Here is a 19,473-nt window from a genome sequence, read left to right on the forward strand (position 1 = left end):
CAAAGCCTTGGCGTACACACAAAGCGATGCGGGTTTAAAAACAAGCACACGGGTGAGGAGCCGTCAGCTGCAGCAAAAGCATTCATGCCAGCATTGTGCGTTCATGCCAGCAGACAGAAGGCTTTGCAATGGAGAGATCATGAGGGGACGATGAGGAAGAGGACGAGGGAGAGAGGAGAGGAGAGGAGAGGAGAGGAGAGAAGTACCTCTGTTGTTCTATTCACCATCATCTAGAAGGGAAAGTAGGGAGGGGAGGGGGGGGATCAGCAGGGTGAAAAAAAGGAACAAATACCAGGACGAGGAGGAGGGAGGAGGGAGGAGGGAGGAGAGAATGGGGGTGGTTAGTGCACCACAACAACTACAACAGCAACACCATGGTCGCACCAAGCTGTAGGATGGGTGACGATGTGTCTGTAGGTCATGAAAACAAACCACACAGAAGTACAAACACAACCGGGATGGCCGACTGCACCTCCTCGCCCTCACTGTGTTTTCATCTCTTCTGCACCCGAAAACCAAACAATCTGGATTGATTTGGTCTGATAAGTAACGATAAATGAATCCTTAATTTGTGTTTAAAATAAAATAAAAAAGACAATCTTAAAGGAAAAATGGAGATTTATTGTGGTCTGGAATATCTGGCCTCTGCAAGAGTTATAAGTATCTTTAATTTATCAAAAATCCTGAATAAACTATATAATTTCCCATTTTGGCTTGTGACCTATGCCTTTTTAAACTCTTTAAAAAACTGAACGTAATCCAATAACATGTAATCCTGTAAACAGAACAATTTCATACAGATGTGGAAAAATCTCCCTTCTGGAGCTTGTAATTGCATGAAATTCATCTTCTTGAGTCAGAACCGTTCCCTAGCAATGCGCCGCTCGATCGTGTGTGATCTCCAGGAGTTGGGGCTGGTAGAGGAGCGTACCTTGGACTCCACGTCGGCGTTGTGGTCGTTCTGGAGGAGGAGGGCCGCCGCCTTGGTGTCGTCCTTCCGGGCGGCGATGTGCAGCGCCGGGAGCCGGACCTTCCCCTTGGTGTCGTTCTCCAGTAGGAGGGAAACCACCTGATCGTGGCCCTGCTGCAGCGCCACCGCCAGGGGAGTGAAGCCGTCCTGAGAGGCACCACAAACACAAAGGAAGTCAACATCATGATCAGAACTGGACTTTACTTCACCACGAAGCAGCCTCAAAGGGTTTAGGGTCACATGTTGTCCACATCATTGAGAGATCCGATTGTCCCGTTTACATGAACAAGAAACAAAGAGGTTAGAAACGAACACAGCTGAAACAAAATGCTGTGTAAGTGAAATCTATTTACCAACACATTGTGTTTGTTTAGAAAGATTTTTTCACTGGGAACTTAAACTGGCAACAGTCATTATGGGGACTTAAAACACTGTTACTGTAATTTCCAGACTATAAGCCACTTTGAGCCCTGCAGCTTAAACAATGACACTGCTAATTTAAGAATTTTTACTGGTTAATGAGCGTCATGCTGCCAATACACGGGCAATGCATTCAGGTGCATCACGTAATTCAGACCTTTCTTTTTCTTCATTTATATTCAGGTGCGCTCAATAGTCCGGAAATCATGGTATTTGCTCGGACTTTCAATGAAACAACAGATTTTACACATATTACCTTTATCTTAAGAACGACTTTTATTCATTTATTCTTCATTTTAACCCTACTGTTAAACGTTTAACTTCCTGCTGCCAGCAGGTGTTTATTAGAGAGTCACTATTTTTAATTGAAAAAAAGACCAGATTAAAATTTCATCATTAAAATATCTCTGAAAACTATATGTGATGTATTTTTTAAAAAGGCACTTTTAATTTTATTGCGGAAAAGAGAAAACAGCAGGGAAACAATATGTTGGATGGGTTTTCTCTCACCTCTCACTGCAATTATCAATAAAGGACATTAAAACACGTGAAATTGCACGAGGGAAAAATTACATTTCTATCTATGTTCATTGCTGTTTTTCTGACTTGGTCACTGATGGGACCCCCCTGGACTCTACAGCGATGAAAGACATTCACAGTTAAAGTTTCCGTTATGAGCTTAGTTGAGATTATGTCAACTTCAACACTCGATTGACGCTAATTGGTTAGTTGTGGTTGAAAAAAGGCACTTCCTGATGTTTTAGGCTGTTGGGATCTACAAACAACAAAAGAGCACAGTTGTTCTCGTGCTATTTAGATGCTGAAGTATTCAGAAAAGGTTGCAAACGTCATTTTAAATGCTCTACAACTAATTACAGGAATCATAAAATAAAGAAATAGGCTGGAATAAGGCTTCGCGCAGACCTACTGAAAACCATTGCTTCATGTCAACAATGTGTGGGCCCGTGTTTGTGTGTGTGTGTGTGTGTGTGTGTTTACACAGGATGCCAACTGTCTGCATAAAAACTAACTCAGCATCTCTGCACACCCACACATCAAAGCAGCAGCTCCCCGCGGAGATCTGCAATGCTCATCCACAAAATTGTGCAGCCGACGTCGGCTATACAAACACACAAACACACGCACGCACTCACGCACACGCTCGTAATCTGATCCACCGGCATGTCTGCGAGACACACACCCAGTCCCATGGGACACGCACAGATTCCAATGAACAAATTTATCCTCTTTATGGATTCTAGGAGCCTGAAGTCGTCCCACAGCTCCTCGTTCCTCTTTCATCTGCGTCGTTACAGATGCAGGAGAGGATACAAAACCACTTTCATGTCCTAAAAATACCTCGGGGGGGGGGGGACGACGGCAAACAAAAGGCCCTAAAAAGGAGTGTCAATCTTTAAAACCTGCGGTGACACAGCAGAATTCTCCCTGACCAGAAGAAGAGCCATTCAATAACCACCCAGCTCGAGATACTTCATATTCTGATCTAAATAAGAACAAACAAAATGAAATGTAGATGGAAATGATGAATACGATGTTGTAAACAACGTGTTTTGTATTTTGTTTGATGATAAAAAAAACAACAAAAAAACAAGGTCAAGTGCAAACAAAGGATTGAAAATTGCTACCATGTGCTCCTCTGAACTGGTTAACCCTTTTAATCCCGTCACTTCACCGCTGACTGGACTGACATGTTCACTTCTCAGAGCCAGAATATCTGGACCAGGATGGTCAAACTCACTTCACCGGGTGCTTTACAGCTTCCAGATCATAGTAGAGTTTTATTTTGCTGTTTACATCTTCAAAGGCATAAAACATTTGGCCTCATGTAGCAGGGACTCAAAAATACAGTCGGCCAGCTCATATTATGATCAGAATAACTTGTTAAAATCTAGAAATGATCTTTAATGTCGACACATTTCGACATCTGTGTAGTAATCCTGACCACATGAACGACTCACGTCAAAAGACAGACTAAATGTGCCCCTGGTGGTCAAATAAATAGATCGCAGTATCTCAATGTCAACAGCACGACACACATTTGTAACAGTATCATCAAAATTAAAGAATTTCTCCCAGAGATTAATAAAGAGATTCTGATAAACAATCTTAAGACTGCAAATATTAAAAGTGACCTTGAAAAAATGCACAGAAACACTGACAAATTAGACTTTTTAAGTTACGGCCATAAATCGAAATACATCCGGTCAATCTAGTAGTGAAGGGGTAAAACATGAATTATTAAACAGCAGGAGTCACTTCAAACATACATATATTTCCCCACATGAATAATTCACTGAGTCTCCCACTGGAGGAGAACGAAGGGAGGCAGAAAGCAGGAGACGGGCAGGAAACCGGAAAACAGGGAGGAGAGGAGGAGGCAGACAAAAGGAGGATGAGGCAGGTTTATAAACAGCTCTGACACAGATAGAAGGAGCTCACGTCAAACCCTGAAACTCTGCATTGTTCCACCACAGGAGCCGATTGATCGTGACGCCTCAGAAACAAGAGAAACATTCCTAAATATAATGTGAAGTGTTTTTTTTTTTTTTCTTTAAGCACAGAAGTGGGATGACTTTCAATTTGGCTGCTCCCTTTAGCAGCAAGTCATTCAAACATGAAGCCTAAAATTGTTTTTTATGTGTGATTTCCTTCCTGCTGCAACCACGACTCGAAAGATGATGAAATATAGAAATTATATATCAAAGTCGATTTTTTTTTATTTTTTTTTAAAGAAAACAGGGTGTAAAAACACCCAGAATGAAGGTGGGAAATTTCTCGGCCCCCCCTCCCTCCCAAGTAAACCGAGTCCTGGACTATCTGAATGTGAAAGGCCCATAAATGTCAGAAAAGATATTTTCTTTTCTATGGCATGTTCACTAATGTTAAGCTGCACCTTCGATATTACGTGAGGTCACGATAAATCCTACGCCGAATGGAAGAACTGGTTCAAGTAATGCCATAAATGTACCGATTTAACATAGAACATGCATTGATCTGCTCTTTAAACAAATCCAAAGTTAATTTTACAAGACTATGAATGGACCCTGGTGTGTAGCGGAGCTTGAAGCTTAATCGCCAGTTTGTGTCAGCCGGTGGAGGCTCGCATGGCTGCGCAACTAATAATTCTCATAATGTGAAAGAGATTTGTGGCCTTGCTTCGAAGCAATCGTTAGAGCTTCAGGGAAACTTTGGTTTACAGTAAGTGTCCATCCATTCATCTTCTATATTGCCTTCTCTAAAGTCAGGGGGCTGCAGCTGATCAGCTGAGACATCACAGGACAAACACACTCTCAACCACACCAGTGCGTGAGGAAGTATCTCTGGAAAACCAATGTAAAGACAGGCCGAACAGAGATAACAGACCTAACCACAATGAGGAGAAAATATTAACCAGTGCACTGCGTGCGTCCTCAAAAACGAGTGGACGATTCTCCAAACAAGATAGCGTATACACACTATTGTGATGGTCATTGTCTGATGTGCTCTCACTGATCTAAACTCTGTCGTCCTGCAGGACCGACGGTCAGCGCTCTGCTGTTCTGCTGCAGATGGACGGTTGTGACACACTGTCAGACTGAAGCTCTGGCTCATGCCACAGATGTCAGCCTCCTGTAACGTCACTCTCTCCCCCATTTGTAGACGTCTGAACAGCCAAGGTCACTCGCTGCTGCTGCCGACTCTTCCTCATTCAGTCACTCAGTTTTTTTTTTTTTACATTGTCTCAATAACATTCTGATTTATAGAAATGTTTTCTCGTCTTGACAAACATTAGATGGATTATCCCGTAAACGAATCAGTGGTAGTAGAATGCTCGTTAGCGTCTGCAGCTCTGAAAGCGCTGGTCGTGATGTTGCAGTGTAATTGCAGGGAGGATAAATGAGGCCTTACAAAGGGCAGCTATTAGACTGCGAGTGGCTCATGTGAGCAAACAGTCATTAAATCTAAAGTATATGTCTGTGCGTGTGTGCGTGCGTGCGTGCGTGCGTGCGTGCGTGCGTGCGTGCGTGCGTGCGTGCGTGCGTGTGTGTGTGCGTGTGTGTGTGTGTGTGAGTGTGAGTGTGTGTGTCACCTCTGTGGCGATGCTCTGACTGGAGCCGTGGTCCAACAGGAACTGCACCACATCCATGTGGTTCTCCTGTGCAGCCATGTAGAGTGGAGTGAAGCCATTCTGGAGAACAAAAACAAAAGAAAATCGTTATCGTTTTTTTGTGTGAGTCGAGCCCATGAAATGACATCTTCTGCAAAGTTTGTCGAATTGTAAGAAATATCTGCACTTATCTGGATTTTCAAATTGCTGAACTACACAAACTGTAGCGCTGAACATTCTTTTAATTGAATAACTTTTATTGTTGTTGCCTGCTGCCCTTATATAGCACCGTCACTTGTCCCATTGTGCTTCGCAAATAAACTCTTAAATTAAATTGAATCTTAATCTAGTGAAGGCTGAAAAGTGATTTAGTAAAAGCACAAAGCATGTAGCAAAGCATTTTTTTTTTAACAGGCATTGGAGAATAACATTGTTACTTCAATGAGAAATTAAAAACTGTGCAGTAGAGTCCGAAGAGGGGGCGTGCGGTCTGATCTAATCCATTAATATCTCTGTCAGCATCAGGTCATTGTTAAAAATCCATATACAAGAGTGCTCGAAGGCGATATTGAATTCACCGGTTTTCTGCATTAATTTAATGAAGAGGTCATTTTAACTGGCGAGATTTCTCTTCTTCGATAAAGGTCCTTGAATTTGCCTCATCATCATCCATCAGCAGATTAACGAAACAGGTTGGAATTAGGATACAAGCAGCAAATATGGCGAGCATGCCCTGCACCTCCTGCTGCTACACCACCACCCTCTTTCTCCCCCTGGCAGCTCCATCTCCTGCAACACCTATGAACCCTCCTCGACCTCAACCGGGTCCAAACACAGGTACCCCAAAAATCTGCGCGCAAACGTTGACGCATGGATCATAATTTCAATCTGGACGACCTCAAAGCATTTCTTTCACCCAGTAGACGCGCTCATCCCTCCGCCCTCCCAGGCCGAGCATGCTGTCACCTTCCAACATTCCCCACACCTGATAACCGAGATAAAACCTGAGCTGCAGCTGAAGTTCACGGGAGCTCTCCATTCGTGAGTGCGTGCAACAGAAGAGCAGGGGAAAAAAGCTCGCAACACAAGAGACTAAAATAAAAGACAAACACCTCTGCTTTGTTCTTTTAACTTACTGCCGTGTCCCGGCAGCAAATATTTGATGAAGTCAGGCTGTGTTTGGTGTAAAAAAAACAATTTTTTTCCAAAAGATTTGAAGCCTGGCACATTAACTTCAATATAGGCCAATAGTACTGCGGACCTTTACTCCACAGGACCACCACAAACTGGAGTTTGTGGAGTTTTATGCAGATCAGGCTCGCGATGAAGAGAAAAGTTAATGACAAATGAACAGAAAAGCAGTGAAAGTGGAGACGAGCCCTCGTAGCAAAGCGGGAACAAAAACGCTCGAGTCCTCGATTTGATCAATGAAAACAAATGAGGACAAACAGTCGACGCACAGCTGCAGAGAAAAAACAATGAATGGGAAGTCGTCCAATCAGATATGTTCAAGCACCACAACGTTTCTGAATTAGATCCTGGCTCCAGTGATCAGAAAGCAGATTGTGGTTTGTTTACTACCCATCATTTCATTTGAATCAAATTTACGTTGATGGGAAAAAAATAAAATAAAAAATTCTGACTGACCGTATACTAGTACATAGGAATGCACAATATATCAACCGTCAAAGCAGAATCAGCCGTTTCGAGGTAAACGGAAACATCAAAATGCAACAAAGGTTTTGTCCGATAAACAACAGTGAGCCGATATAAATAATTGGTGTGCTGTCTTTAGGCTTAACCCGATGGCCTCGGACCCCGGGGTCTCGCCACGGGTCCCCCCACAGCAGTTCCGGTCCCACCCAGTGGACAAACCACACACACACACACACACACACACACACACACACACACACACACACACACACACACACACACACACACACACACACACACACACACACTTCCACTCCTCACGAAAGGTGCTTCTGAAGTTGCTTGTTCTCTATCATCATTTGCTCAAACTTTAAAAATCATGTTCCTCTTTTGTTGTCACCTCTTTGTTAATTCATGTTCCTGCTTCACGTTACTGTCTAGATAGAGCTGCTCAGGCTGGTTAATCTAAGAAATCCTTTTACTGTCTAGATAGAGCAGCTCAGGCTGGTTTAATCCAAAAACAGTTGGAAAATATTTGGATCAGTGTGATAACTGCAAATAATATATGTAGCACAACAAGGATATTGTATGTTATCCCCCTACCCCCTCCCCCCTCCTCCCTCCTTCCTCAACCTTTTTCTCTCTTTTCTCTTCTCTCTCTCTTTAAGCGTTCCCCCCCGGTCGTGTACGGCAGCCATGCCATCTTCTGACGGAGAAGGCAACAGGAGGAGACTCCAGGTCTCTCCCTGTTGCAAGACCAAAATCTGTTCTGACTCCGAAGGCTCTCAATCACATCATATTGTTGGCCCAAGCTGCCGAACAGGACAAGGGCGAAAAAGAAAAAAAAAAAAAAAAAAAGTCTTTAGGCTTAACGCAGCCAATCTGCAGCGGGCAATGGATGAGTGGTGGATGGATGAGGCATGAATATTACCAGGAAATAGTTTAATTTAAATATTTCATAGAACTTAATTATACAACAAAAATGTTTTGCCCTGAAACAAACAGAAAGACTGTTCAAATTCACGAGATGCTTTCTTATATATGACAAAATATTGATATTGGTAAAATGTGGTTATTATCTGTAACACATGATCCATTACAAGTCATTACAAATATTCTAATAATACATGATAAAATAAAGTTAACCGACTGTTTGAAGAAATGACGTTCCGGCAAAGATCTGAAGGACACAACTCATCAAAATACACTGAGTTTTCTTCCTCTCAACAGCTCCGGCCAACCAGATCACATTATCATCACTCTGGTTGCTGTGGTAACAAGTCCCGTGTGTGTGTGTGTGTGTGTGTGTGTGTGTGTGTGTGTGTGTGTGTGTGTGTGTGTGTGTGTGTGTGTGTGTGTGTGTGTGTGTGTGTGTGTGTGTGTGTGTGTGTGTGTGTGTGTGTGGCTGACTATTGAAAATGACTGGATCTGCACTGCAGAGAACCGCTGACACAGCACAAACACACACACGCTGTTTCGATGCTTTATGAGGACATGACAGTGATTTTCTACAGAAACACTATAAACGCATATCACCAGAACCTTTACCACATCACGACTTCAGCCGAGATCTAAAACACATTTTCACTTATAAATGTAATGACTGCCCTCATGGAGACCTCAAACTTTGTCCCCACAGTCACACAATATACAAATATACACACTTTGCGATGCTTTTGGGCACTATCCCAGACACATACTGATATTGTTGTACTTGGTACATATTGGGCTGTCCACAGTGGCGTTTGTATATGGAAATACATGGTGGGGCAAGACTTTAGTTCAGGTCTAGTGACACCACTGAATACCAAAGTAAAGTGGGTGTACAGCTTTTTTGCCACAACATTATGACAACCATACAGGCACTGATCCTGTGAAAAGGTTGTGCACTGAAAATAACTGAAAAAAAAAAAAAAGAAAAAAAAAAGAAAGGCAATTGAACCTGGGTCTGCTATTTCGAAGATGAAAATTGTACTACTAGAGTTAGACAACCATGAGATACTTTGAAAGTCTTTAACACCATATGACCACCAGTTACCTCCAGTTTCACTGCCAATGTACGAGTTTCAAACTCGTAATCAACAAAATAATCTTTTATTCTTAACAGTTTGTTAGCGCTCACTGCTCACAAGCTGGCATTTGTGACGAATCGCTCCGGTCCTGTGAAGCAGTGCCTAAATCAGCGATTTATTATGTGCAATTTAGGAGGACGTTTTATTCAGAGACAAGAAAATATTGTAGACAATCTTAAAGAATTAATAACATACTTTGCATGCAGTCCTTTCTGACGACACCAGGGGGGGTCAGCCGCTACTGCCCCTAATGGCCAGTCGCCCCTGGCTGTACATTATTTCACACACTCTTATGTGAGACACTTGAAATCAAAGAGCATGCACACACACCGCATGGCCAGTTCTCCACAAATCAGCGTCGCCAGCTCTTTGTATAAGGAAACAGATAAAAGCAATTCTTTCTTTACCAAGGAGGCCTTACTGACTGATTTTCCCTGAAAACAGAGTGAGGAGCTGCCAAATGGTCCTCACTTCTCATAAATGTCCTCATTCTGTTTGCTGAAAACCTGCCCTGGTCCCCATTTTGTAGCATATACAAGAATAAACAGTGTGTGTGTGTGTATGTGTGTGTGTGTGTGTGTGTGTGTGTGTGTGTGTGTGTGTGTGTGTGTGTGTGTGTGTGTGTGTGTGTTTTACCTGGGATTGTGCATTCACGTTGGCACTGTGGGTGACGAGCTCCTTCACTACGTCCGTCTGTCCGGCGAGCGATGCTATGTGCAGAGCGGTGTTTCCTTTCTGTTCAAACAGAAGCAGCAGGCCTTTCAATAGATCACATTCTACGCTTTGTTTTGGATGGATGACGTGTGCGAGTGGAAATATGAGAAAGTAGTCTGAACGGGCTCGACACGAAACACAGTGTGCATACTGTTCATGTACAACACAAGTAATTTAAATCCGTTTTGTTAGTAATAATAATCTTCACAAGGATGGTGGAGGCTCATGCAATCTGTGTTATGTATTTGTTCGAATTTCATCTGTATTACTCAAAAAGGATGATATATTTACAGATTTTTAAGTTTACATAGCCAGTAAACGTATGAATCCAAATCAAGAGTAGTGGATCCTAACAACTGCAAAAATCAAAGAAAAACACATTTCTTTACTGTAATAATTACTAGTTTTAGAGCTTTATCAGTCTAACCAAAGCTGAAAACAATGCGATGCATGCAAGTGTGATGCAGTGAGTGTGATGGAGTGTTAACACACACTGAGCACCTGTTGCATGTGTGTCAGTCGAGCAGCAGGTGTGGCCATGTTGTCATTCCACACACGCACACACGCGCACACATACATACTCATTCCACTCATTCTCAGCTTACTGACGCTGCGCCCCACTTCACTACACAGAGAAACCACATTTCAACGCGGGCCGAATTGTTTTTTCTTATATTGAATATTAATTGAATATATGAAATTATTAGGCGAACATAGACTGGAACCAGGATTTTCCCGGTGTTTTACCACATTTGGAAAAGTTCTATCTCAGGAAAAACGAACCGTGGCATTGATTTCTGTGCATGCAAGGGACCAAATATACAAACACAGATGAAGAAATAGAATTAGGCTGCAGCCTGGTCAGTGTCTGCTTTGGCTGTGTATCACATCTGAGCATGTGCATCCCATCACGGACCTTACATTTACTTTAAAATAACCTCACTGTAATAATACTCAAATTCAAAACACCAGAAACACACACATGGATCACATGGATTCACACTGAATTGCTGCCATTTTGAATTTTTTTTGTTGCAAGAATGGTCTAAGAAACTATTTTTACAAAAAGAAAATTCAGCAAATTGTTTAATTTATCAAGCATGATGGTGACCAGCCAACCCTAATCCTAAAACCGGCCAGCAAGAGCCTCCAATCCGACTGGACCACCAAGCAAATTTCAAGGAGAATATAAATAGTTTTTATACAAATTTCTTAAGAGTAGTGGACACAACACAACATTGAGACTTCAGATGAGATATCGGTGATGCTGCCATGAAAGATAGTAAACTGGCATTAGCCTCAAAGCCGTGCTGTCAGGAGGAGTTTGTAAAAACACCCAGAATGCAACAACAATAGGAGAACATTTCACTGTATTTTGCATCAGAAAATGTCATCAAAATTTGCTTTATGTTGAGATTGTACAAGTTTTCCGTAGTAATTGTCTGGTTTTGTGAAAATATATAAATATAGATTTTTATACATAAAACACATAATTTACTGTGTTGCTGTACATTGCTCCAGTAGAGGGTTCAAATCCATAAACTGAGCCAACAAGCCTTCATGTTATGAATTACCGTCATGTTAACACACTAAGCGCTCATCTCCTCCTGCGCCGCTTCAGCAATGTGACTTTGGAAAAGGTGCAAAGGCAGCAAACTGTGTGTCGGTGTGAATCCATGCATACAATGGTTGTGTGCATGTGTTTACGTGACTCCCGGGCGTCGTGCACGCACGCACGCACGCACGCACGCACGCACGCACGCACGCACGCACGCACGCACGCACGCACACACACACACACACACACACACACACACACACACACACACACACACACACACACACACACACACACACACACACACACACACACACACACACACACACACACACCTTTGTGGCGGCGTCCACGTTGGCGCCCTGCTTGATGAGCTCGGCCACCACTTCCACATGGCCCTCCTTTGAGGCCAGATGCAGAGCATTCAGACCATTCTGGAGGGGAAAAGCACAGAAGAAGAGGCATCGGAATCAAGGGAAGATCATATTTCTGCCTCATGAATAGTCTACCTGTCGACTTTTACCTGCAAAGCATCTTTATTTACTACATTTCAGTGAAGAAAATTAAGCGTAAATCCAGTGTGTTTCGGTCTGTTTGCACTAGAGGTTACAATGTTTCTGTTGAGTTTCATTCTCGTATCAATAATCAGTACAAGCAAGTAGCTAAAGGTTAGTACTCATACTCAAATTAAAAAAGTGTTATTGGTGTATCCCCACTGTATGCTTTTCTGGGAAAAAACAACAACACTGCAGCAAGATGATGAAGTATTACTCTGATTAAATGTGTTGGTGCAGGAAGATATCTCCTATTTGCCCCCAACTAAAAAACTGGATTCGACTCACCAGCAAATCAGATCAGAAACAAAACAAATCCATCAGCTATATTCTATATACTATAAGTATTTTTCTGCCAGTAACAGCATGTTTTTTTTTTTTGTTAAATGTGCTTTTCTTTTACACAAGTAACATCTTTTCATATGTACACATGCAGGAACGTAGTGTTGATAATATAGCAGTGTTGCACATTCACAATGAAAGATGACGATCGTATATCATACATGTACTTTTGCACAGAATAGGAATATAGTAGAGAAATATAGGAAATGAAAGCAAACGGTGCTCGATGGGCTTATATGAAATCCTGCCCATCAACAAACATTAACCTAATGAAAATAACAAGCAGAGAGAACAAAGGAGTTTATGAGAACAGTTATGACATGTCAAGTCAGAATTAGTAGGATACTAATGGACAGGAGATTTTGCAGTACGACAAGATGGTAAAATAAAAGAATTTTTCATTGTTAATGAATTTATACACAACTACGCATGTTTACAGTGTGAAGTGAGACTTTTGGAGACTCGTTATTTAAATATGGACTCAACGTTAATCTGATTGGTGCCGACTCGTGGGAAACGTAATGTTTGGAAATGTTTATGGACCCTGGGAGTTTGTGTTTGACGTCGAGTCTCCCCCTTATGCATTTAACAGCATTCTGGGCAGGTCGTATGGTACCAACTGCTCCCCGTTTCACTTGTAGCTAGTAATCTGTCGGAACTTCCTCTAATACTCCGGCGCAACTCACCTCACACACTTGACTTCGGTCCAACTCTGTGTGAGTGTGTGTGTTTTTATAGGATGTATTTTTATAATTGTTAATATTTATATATATTGGGGAATTTGGGCAAGGTAAACATAACGTATTGTGTCTATAATTAAAATATTATCATGTTGATCTCACCAGTTATTTTTGTATAATTTGGTGATTGGTAATTTGATTTGTTTCAAAAAACCTTGGGGTTTTCGTTGCGCCTGTCCTGCCCTGATTGGGTACAGGGTTTTGGTAGGGCGGGGCTTATATAAGACGTCCTCATTGAATGAGAGTGAAGGGGCCAATAACAACAACAACAGCAATAATAATAATCATTATGAAATAATAATAACATTTATTATTATTATTATTAATAAATCTTTCTAGATTCATTAATTAAAAATAGATTCAGTCATTTGCAGTCGTGTCTCTGTGGACAGTGAATAGGTTTTCATATTTGTAGATAAATGGAACCATCAGGTTAAATAATTATTAGGAAAAAACTAATAATTTTCTGAGAGAGAAACAGACATAAATACTTATATATAATGCATTTCACAATAATCAGAACATTACTGGGCCTTATATTGTCTGATATTATAGTATTTCCTTGGCTTTATAACTGTTAGAAGAAAACATAGGGACGAACAAGTTACAGGATATTTCCACATGCCTAATGAAGGATTGTGTTTCCACGAACTCACCTGATTGCAAATATTAATGTCGACGCCGTTCTTCAGGTAGTCCAAAGCCTTCTCAAGGTTTCCCGCCCGAGCTGCTCGCAGATAACAGGCGTTTACATCCGTCTGAAGGGGGAAAGAAAGAAAGAGAAGAGAAACATTAAAGGAGGAACACTCAATTACAAGAATCCTTTCAGACGCGGTGTGAAAATAAGAGGCAAAAGCAATTACAAAAACCATTAAAACGACTTCAAAAAAGACGCTTAGCAGCACATAGGTCTGGATTATTCCAGTTGAATATGTGAAATAATTCCGTCTTCTGGGCTGTTTATCACTTAGGAAATACGTGGAAACAACCTCACATTAGTCGGAAGCGTTTATTTATGTGTCAGAGAGATAAGTTAAGTAAACCCCTCGAGGCTTGTATGTTATTAGCAGAAAATAAAATAGGTTAAACTCCGTGTGGTGAGTCCTTTGAGAGCTGCTGAAGAAGAAGACGACATTTCCAGAAGTGAGACTAAAAGTGTCTTTGATAGGCCCGCCGGGTCAAAGTGAGCCAAACCGCACCAAGAATCACCAGGCTGCCAAATCCCAGAGATTTACTATCTGTGTGATAAGAAGGTTTACATAACAGGGACACACGCAGGAAGAGCTGCATCAGACGGACTAAGTAGACAACAAACTGTGTTTATTGTGCAGTCAGGGCGGAGGCAAGAAACATGCTGCCTGTTCAGGTAACACAGGCGTGTAGTGGTGAGCACTATCGCACCGGAGCATGAAAACATGGTTCGTTAAAACAAGACCCTCAAAGATATTTGAAGAAAAGCAACGACGCAGAATCCGAAATCTGAATTTGCCTGTAACGAAGGCAATAGTGGAAAAAAATTTGTGCAGAGACAAGGAGATTAAAAATCTTGGAAAAGATCAATTCTATTTCATATTTAAATTTGAATGCTAGATGGACTGAAGAAGTACTTTTGTTTTCAATTTAAAGGGAGCAGCAGCATAGATAATACAAACTGGTTTGAGGAAATCCATAACGTTTATAAGAAGGAATGAATCTTTTCCTTTCAGAAGAACAAATTTAGCACAATATTAAAAAAAAATATGCTTATATTCACAGAATCTATCAGTACTTGTACCCAAAAAATAAAATCCTTCATATTGTTTTTCATAAGTTGATTGTTTGTTTACCTTTTTCTTTTTTGTCTTTCATTTCTCTTTGAGCGTGTTTGTGTTAACCTTAAAAAGAGGGACGAGTCTTAAAAGTGTTGAATGTTGATTGCTTGGATTTTCATGGATGTGTAATTCCAAGACAAAAGAAAACAACAAAACATACAATATTCAAACATAATAACATATATGTCGACATATTAACCTCTTATGAAAACCAAGTATCGGTGTTTTGACACTCAATTTATTGAACAATATTAATGCTTCTTTGCAAACTATTCCAAGACAGAAGATAGGAAAGCTTAAAGCTTACACACAAGCAGAAGTATCCATTATAAAGACAAATAGAAAACTGCTTTCCAACAGATTTCTGCTAGATTGAATCCTGACGATCGGGAACACCGACAGTTTCACCGATGTTACATGTTACGAACACGGTTCTCAGGGGAGATAATTTACAGGAAAGCTGCCATGCACCATTAAAACTAAAGTTGGAGATCCACAAACAGGCAACTGACTGTGTGTGTGTGTTAGTGTGTGTGTGTGTGTGTGTGTCTGTGTGTGTGTGTGTGTGTGTGTCAGGGCGTGTCCATGTTGCTAAAAGCAGGTTTGTGTAGGAAAAGAGGCAGACTGCAGGGTGGGATGTAGAAGACAAAGATTCAAAAACAAATAGGGACAGAAAAGAGGGTACTTTGTGTGTGTGTGTGTGTGTGTGTGTGTGTGTGTGTGTGTGTGTGTTCATGATTGTGGTGCTGGGCGACCGTCTGCCACACCCATGTAGTCCAGCACATGCCCACACAGGATATGCACTCTCCAATTACCACTGCTCACGTGCCTCCTGACTCTGTGCACTGAAGACGACGGTGGAAATCTAATATCGCTGCTCTGACTCGTGCACGAGGGATGAATCCCCAAAAAAGAAGAGACAGTTACAGTTCGACTCATGCAGTAGTGTTTAATCCTGGATAACTGTTTAACAGCATTTCTACTTTTAAAAATGATCTCCAGCAAATTTGTGGTGATGGCTTCTTAATATAATGTTTTATTGGCGCTGAATGACAGATTATAAGCACCAGACAGAAACACTGTAACGTCCATCACTTTTATGTGTCCTGTGTTTCTGTTTCTGCAGTTTTTCTTAGTTCTTTCCCACATTAGAAAGAAATCTGGTGCAATGACGTGGAAGAAAACATGACGTGGACAAGCAAAAGAGGTAAAACATGATTTGGATGATAGTGGAGGAAGATGCTCTCTAATCCGGATGTTAGAGGGAGGAAGACGCTCTATAATATGGATGTTAGTGGAAGAAGATGCATTATAATCCGAATGTTAGTGGAGAAAGATGCTCTATAATCTGGACGTTAGGGGGAGGAAGGTGCTCTGTAATCTGGATGTTATAGGGAGGACGATCCTCTATGATCTGGATGTTAGAGGGAGGAAGATGCTCTATGATCTGGATGTCAGTCGAGAAAGATGCTCTATAATCTGGATGTTAGAGGGAGGAAGACGCTCTATAATATGGATGTTAGTGGAAGAGATGCATTATAATCCGAATGTTAGTGGAGAAAGATGCTCTATAATCTGGACGTTAGGGGGAGGAAGGTGCTCTGTAATCTGGATGTTATATGGAGGAAGATGCTCTATGATCTGGATGTTAGCGGGGAAGATGCTCTATAATCTGGATGTTAGTGAGGAAGATGCTCTATAATCTGGATGTTGGATGGGGAAGATGCTCTATAATCTGGATGTTAGAGGATGAAGAAGCTCTATAATCTGGATGTTAGAGAAGATGCTCTATAATCTGGATGTTAGAGAAAACGATGCTCAATAATCTGGATGTTAGAGGAGGAAGATGCTCTATATTCTGGATATTAACCCAAGTTATGTTCGATTCTGTACGACTCTACTCTCATTTCTTCAGTGGGTCAAATTGCCGGAGCATGTGCAACATATTAATCCAGAAACACTACGATGACGTTGCATCTGCCAGTGAAGGAGATTGAGTGTAACAGTTGTGCAGAGGTGCCTCGTGTCACAGACTCGTCTCCTCTGGCTCGCTGCATCATGATCTTTCTCATTGTGTGCAGATTACTGGCTGAAGCTGCTCGCTGAGCTCACTTCCCACTCTGTGAATGAACCTTATCTGAGTTCATCATCGCCGGCCGGCGGTGTGTTGTTTGGCGTCAGCGCCGATTCTGTGGGGCAGAAGGAAGAGGGCTTACCGGACGACGGGGTGCGCATGCAGCCGCTGCGACACGTCGGCATTACGGAGCAGCGCCGATACAGCCGAGCGTCACCGACGCTGCACTGCAGCGCTTTGTGGACGTGATGTAATATTCATGGCCTCTATGCTGTGTTACAAGCTTTTCCTTGTTTCATCTTGCAGAGAGAGAAAAAAATATCTGAAAAAAAATGCCAGTCCGGATGACTCCAGAAACGAAGATATCAGCAGAGCATTGATGGATTGTAACCTCATTTTGGTTTGTTCCAGTCAACTTGGGTTTTTTAAAGGTATAAATATAGAACATGATCTTGTTCACAATAGATAAATGTATTCAATCTTTACAATGTGATTACACTGAATGAAGATTTTTGGGTTTGCAAGACGTAAGTATTGAGGTAATTGAAAGCTCTAAAAGTCACAACAAATTACGAAATATCCCGAGGTTTTTGAGGTAGTGGTTCACTCTCATCTCGGTTTGACTCTGGACTCCAGAGTCGTTCTGTGAGGTTTCTCCGGGTAACATGCACGTGAGGATAATTGCTGACTTTCAACTGCCATGTAGGTGTTAATGTGAATGATGTGTTTGCGTGTTTCTTGTCCCCCCCCCCCCAACAGCCAGCAGGGATCAGTTCCATAAAGAAGCCTGATGGATAGAAGTGTGTGTGTTCACATCCAACAGAAGAAAAAAACATTTTAGACCGAAATCCTAAAACTAAATAAAGCTAAACCAAGTTCAACTCCGATATGACATTCATTCCTTTCAACTGATTAATGACTGAAAACAACAATTGTGTTACAATCTGACTGGACTTCCTTTAAGGTACCGATATACAAGAACAAGCATATGGACAATAAATTACATCAATAGAAGAAGAAGGTCCTCAAACAACACACTGAGTTGACAACAAACTTTTTTCTAAACACTTGTGGCAACAAATCCCTGCTGAAATTAGACGGATGAAATTGACGCACACGGATGAAAGAAAGCTGCAGCTTCGTCTCATTTGTAACAACATGCACACTGAAAACAAACAGACTGATCTGAACGGAGCTGAGGGGTGGAGCTCTTCAGCTGAAGCATGAAAACATCAGTTAAATTGAATTCTCCGTCAATATTAACTCATAACTTCACTATTTCCCCCCCCCAAAAATTAACCACACAGTAATACGTCCTTATATTTTAGATTTTTGAACGTGAACCAACATATTTTGAGCTTTTCAAACATAATTTTATTAATGAAAGTCACAATTCAGTATTTCAGACCGCTTTTTTTTTTTAACTAGAGGTCAAATATATCGGGATCCAAATTTTGGAAACGCTTCCACGTTTTCAATCACTGAATCATTCAGACAAAAACAAAAAAAAACAACCTAAAATGTTTGTCAAATGTGACCCCTCCCCATTCAAATGCTGTAAAACTTTGTGGCGTAATCAAAAAAAACGTACAGCTCACACCCACGTCCATATTTAATAGACATTTATATTCAGTATGTTTCTTACTTCAAGTGCTGCTGTGATAAGTAGTCACAGAATTCGGTTGTTTATAAATATACAAAAACATAAAAAAACTGAATCTTTCATAGTTTTCCCTCTAATCTGATTTGAACCTCATTAAAATGAAACTGGGCGAAGTTCATACATCAAAACCCTCAGTGAGGCTTTTTGGCGTCGGGGAGCGGTGAAGAGTTTAGAAAGCCGCGTGCCAGGCCTCTGAAATCCAACGGGGCAGCAGGGAAGGTCGTTCATAATTCACACTCTTATCAGTATAAGCAGTTCAAAGCACAACCCTCTTAAAAAGCACCGCGCTCACAGAGCATGAAGTCCGGCGGAGTTTGTTTCCCCCCCCCCCCCAGTTCAGTAAAATTCAGACAGACTGATACACATCATGCAACAGTTGAAATCAGCTTCGGTATCTAATGTGATTCAAAGGTTATTTCTAGGTGGTATAGTGGCAGAAGACCTGCTTTGATTTCAGGCTTTGGGCCTTTCAGTGTAAATGGTGAATGGACTTTGCTGACACAGCACAATTTCAGCACTTCAGCAGTCTCAAAGCATTTTACACCCCCCCAAAAAATAAATAAATATGCAGAATCCTCAACCCTACCTCAAGGTTTAGCGTCTTGTCAAATGACATTGGCACGCGGACAGAGTTAGATGGACACGGCAAGATTGGAAGTTGACCCACGTTGAGTTTGCTTCAGTAAAACTATTATTAAAGTTACTCTACAAGAACCCACATGGGAAAAATGAAAAAAACGCAGCAGCCAGTTTTAGTTGTTGATGTACATCTCGAATACATTGTCAATACC

General features: G+C 41.4%; 1 protein-coding gene across 1 annotated transcript in view; it reads right to left on the reverse strand.

Annotated features, from left to right (window-relative positions):
* Positions 1-19,473, reverse strand: part of LOC308109195 (ankyrin-1-like) — a gene marked incomplete at its 5' end in the record, with an annotated part of 105,367 nt that overhangs the window by 65,343 nt on the left and 20,551 nt on the right. The window contains 5 exons of the mRNA XM_080462619.1: positions 932-1,117; positions 5,481-5,579; positions 9,863-9,961; positions 11,834-11,932; positions 13,791-13,892. Coding sequence (XP_080318745.1) covers positions 932-1,117; positions 5,481-5,579; positions 9,863-9,961; positions 11,834-11,932; positions 13,791-13,892 — 585 coding nt within the window. The remainder of the gene's footprint in view (positions 1-931; positions 1,118-5,480; positions 5,580-9,862; positions 9,962-11,833; positions 11,933-13,790; positions 13,893-19,473) is intronic.

The sequence above is a fragment of the Lipophrys pholis genome (genome assembly GCF_963383615.2).
Source record: "Lipophrys pholis genome assembly, chromosome: 1".
NCBI classification, from domain to species: domain Eukaryota; kingdom Metazoa; phylum Chordata; class Actinopteri; order Blenniiformes; family Blenniidae; genus Lipophrys; species Lipophrys pholis.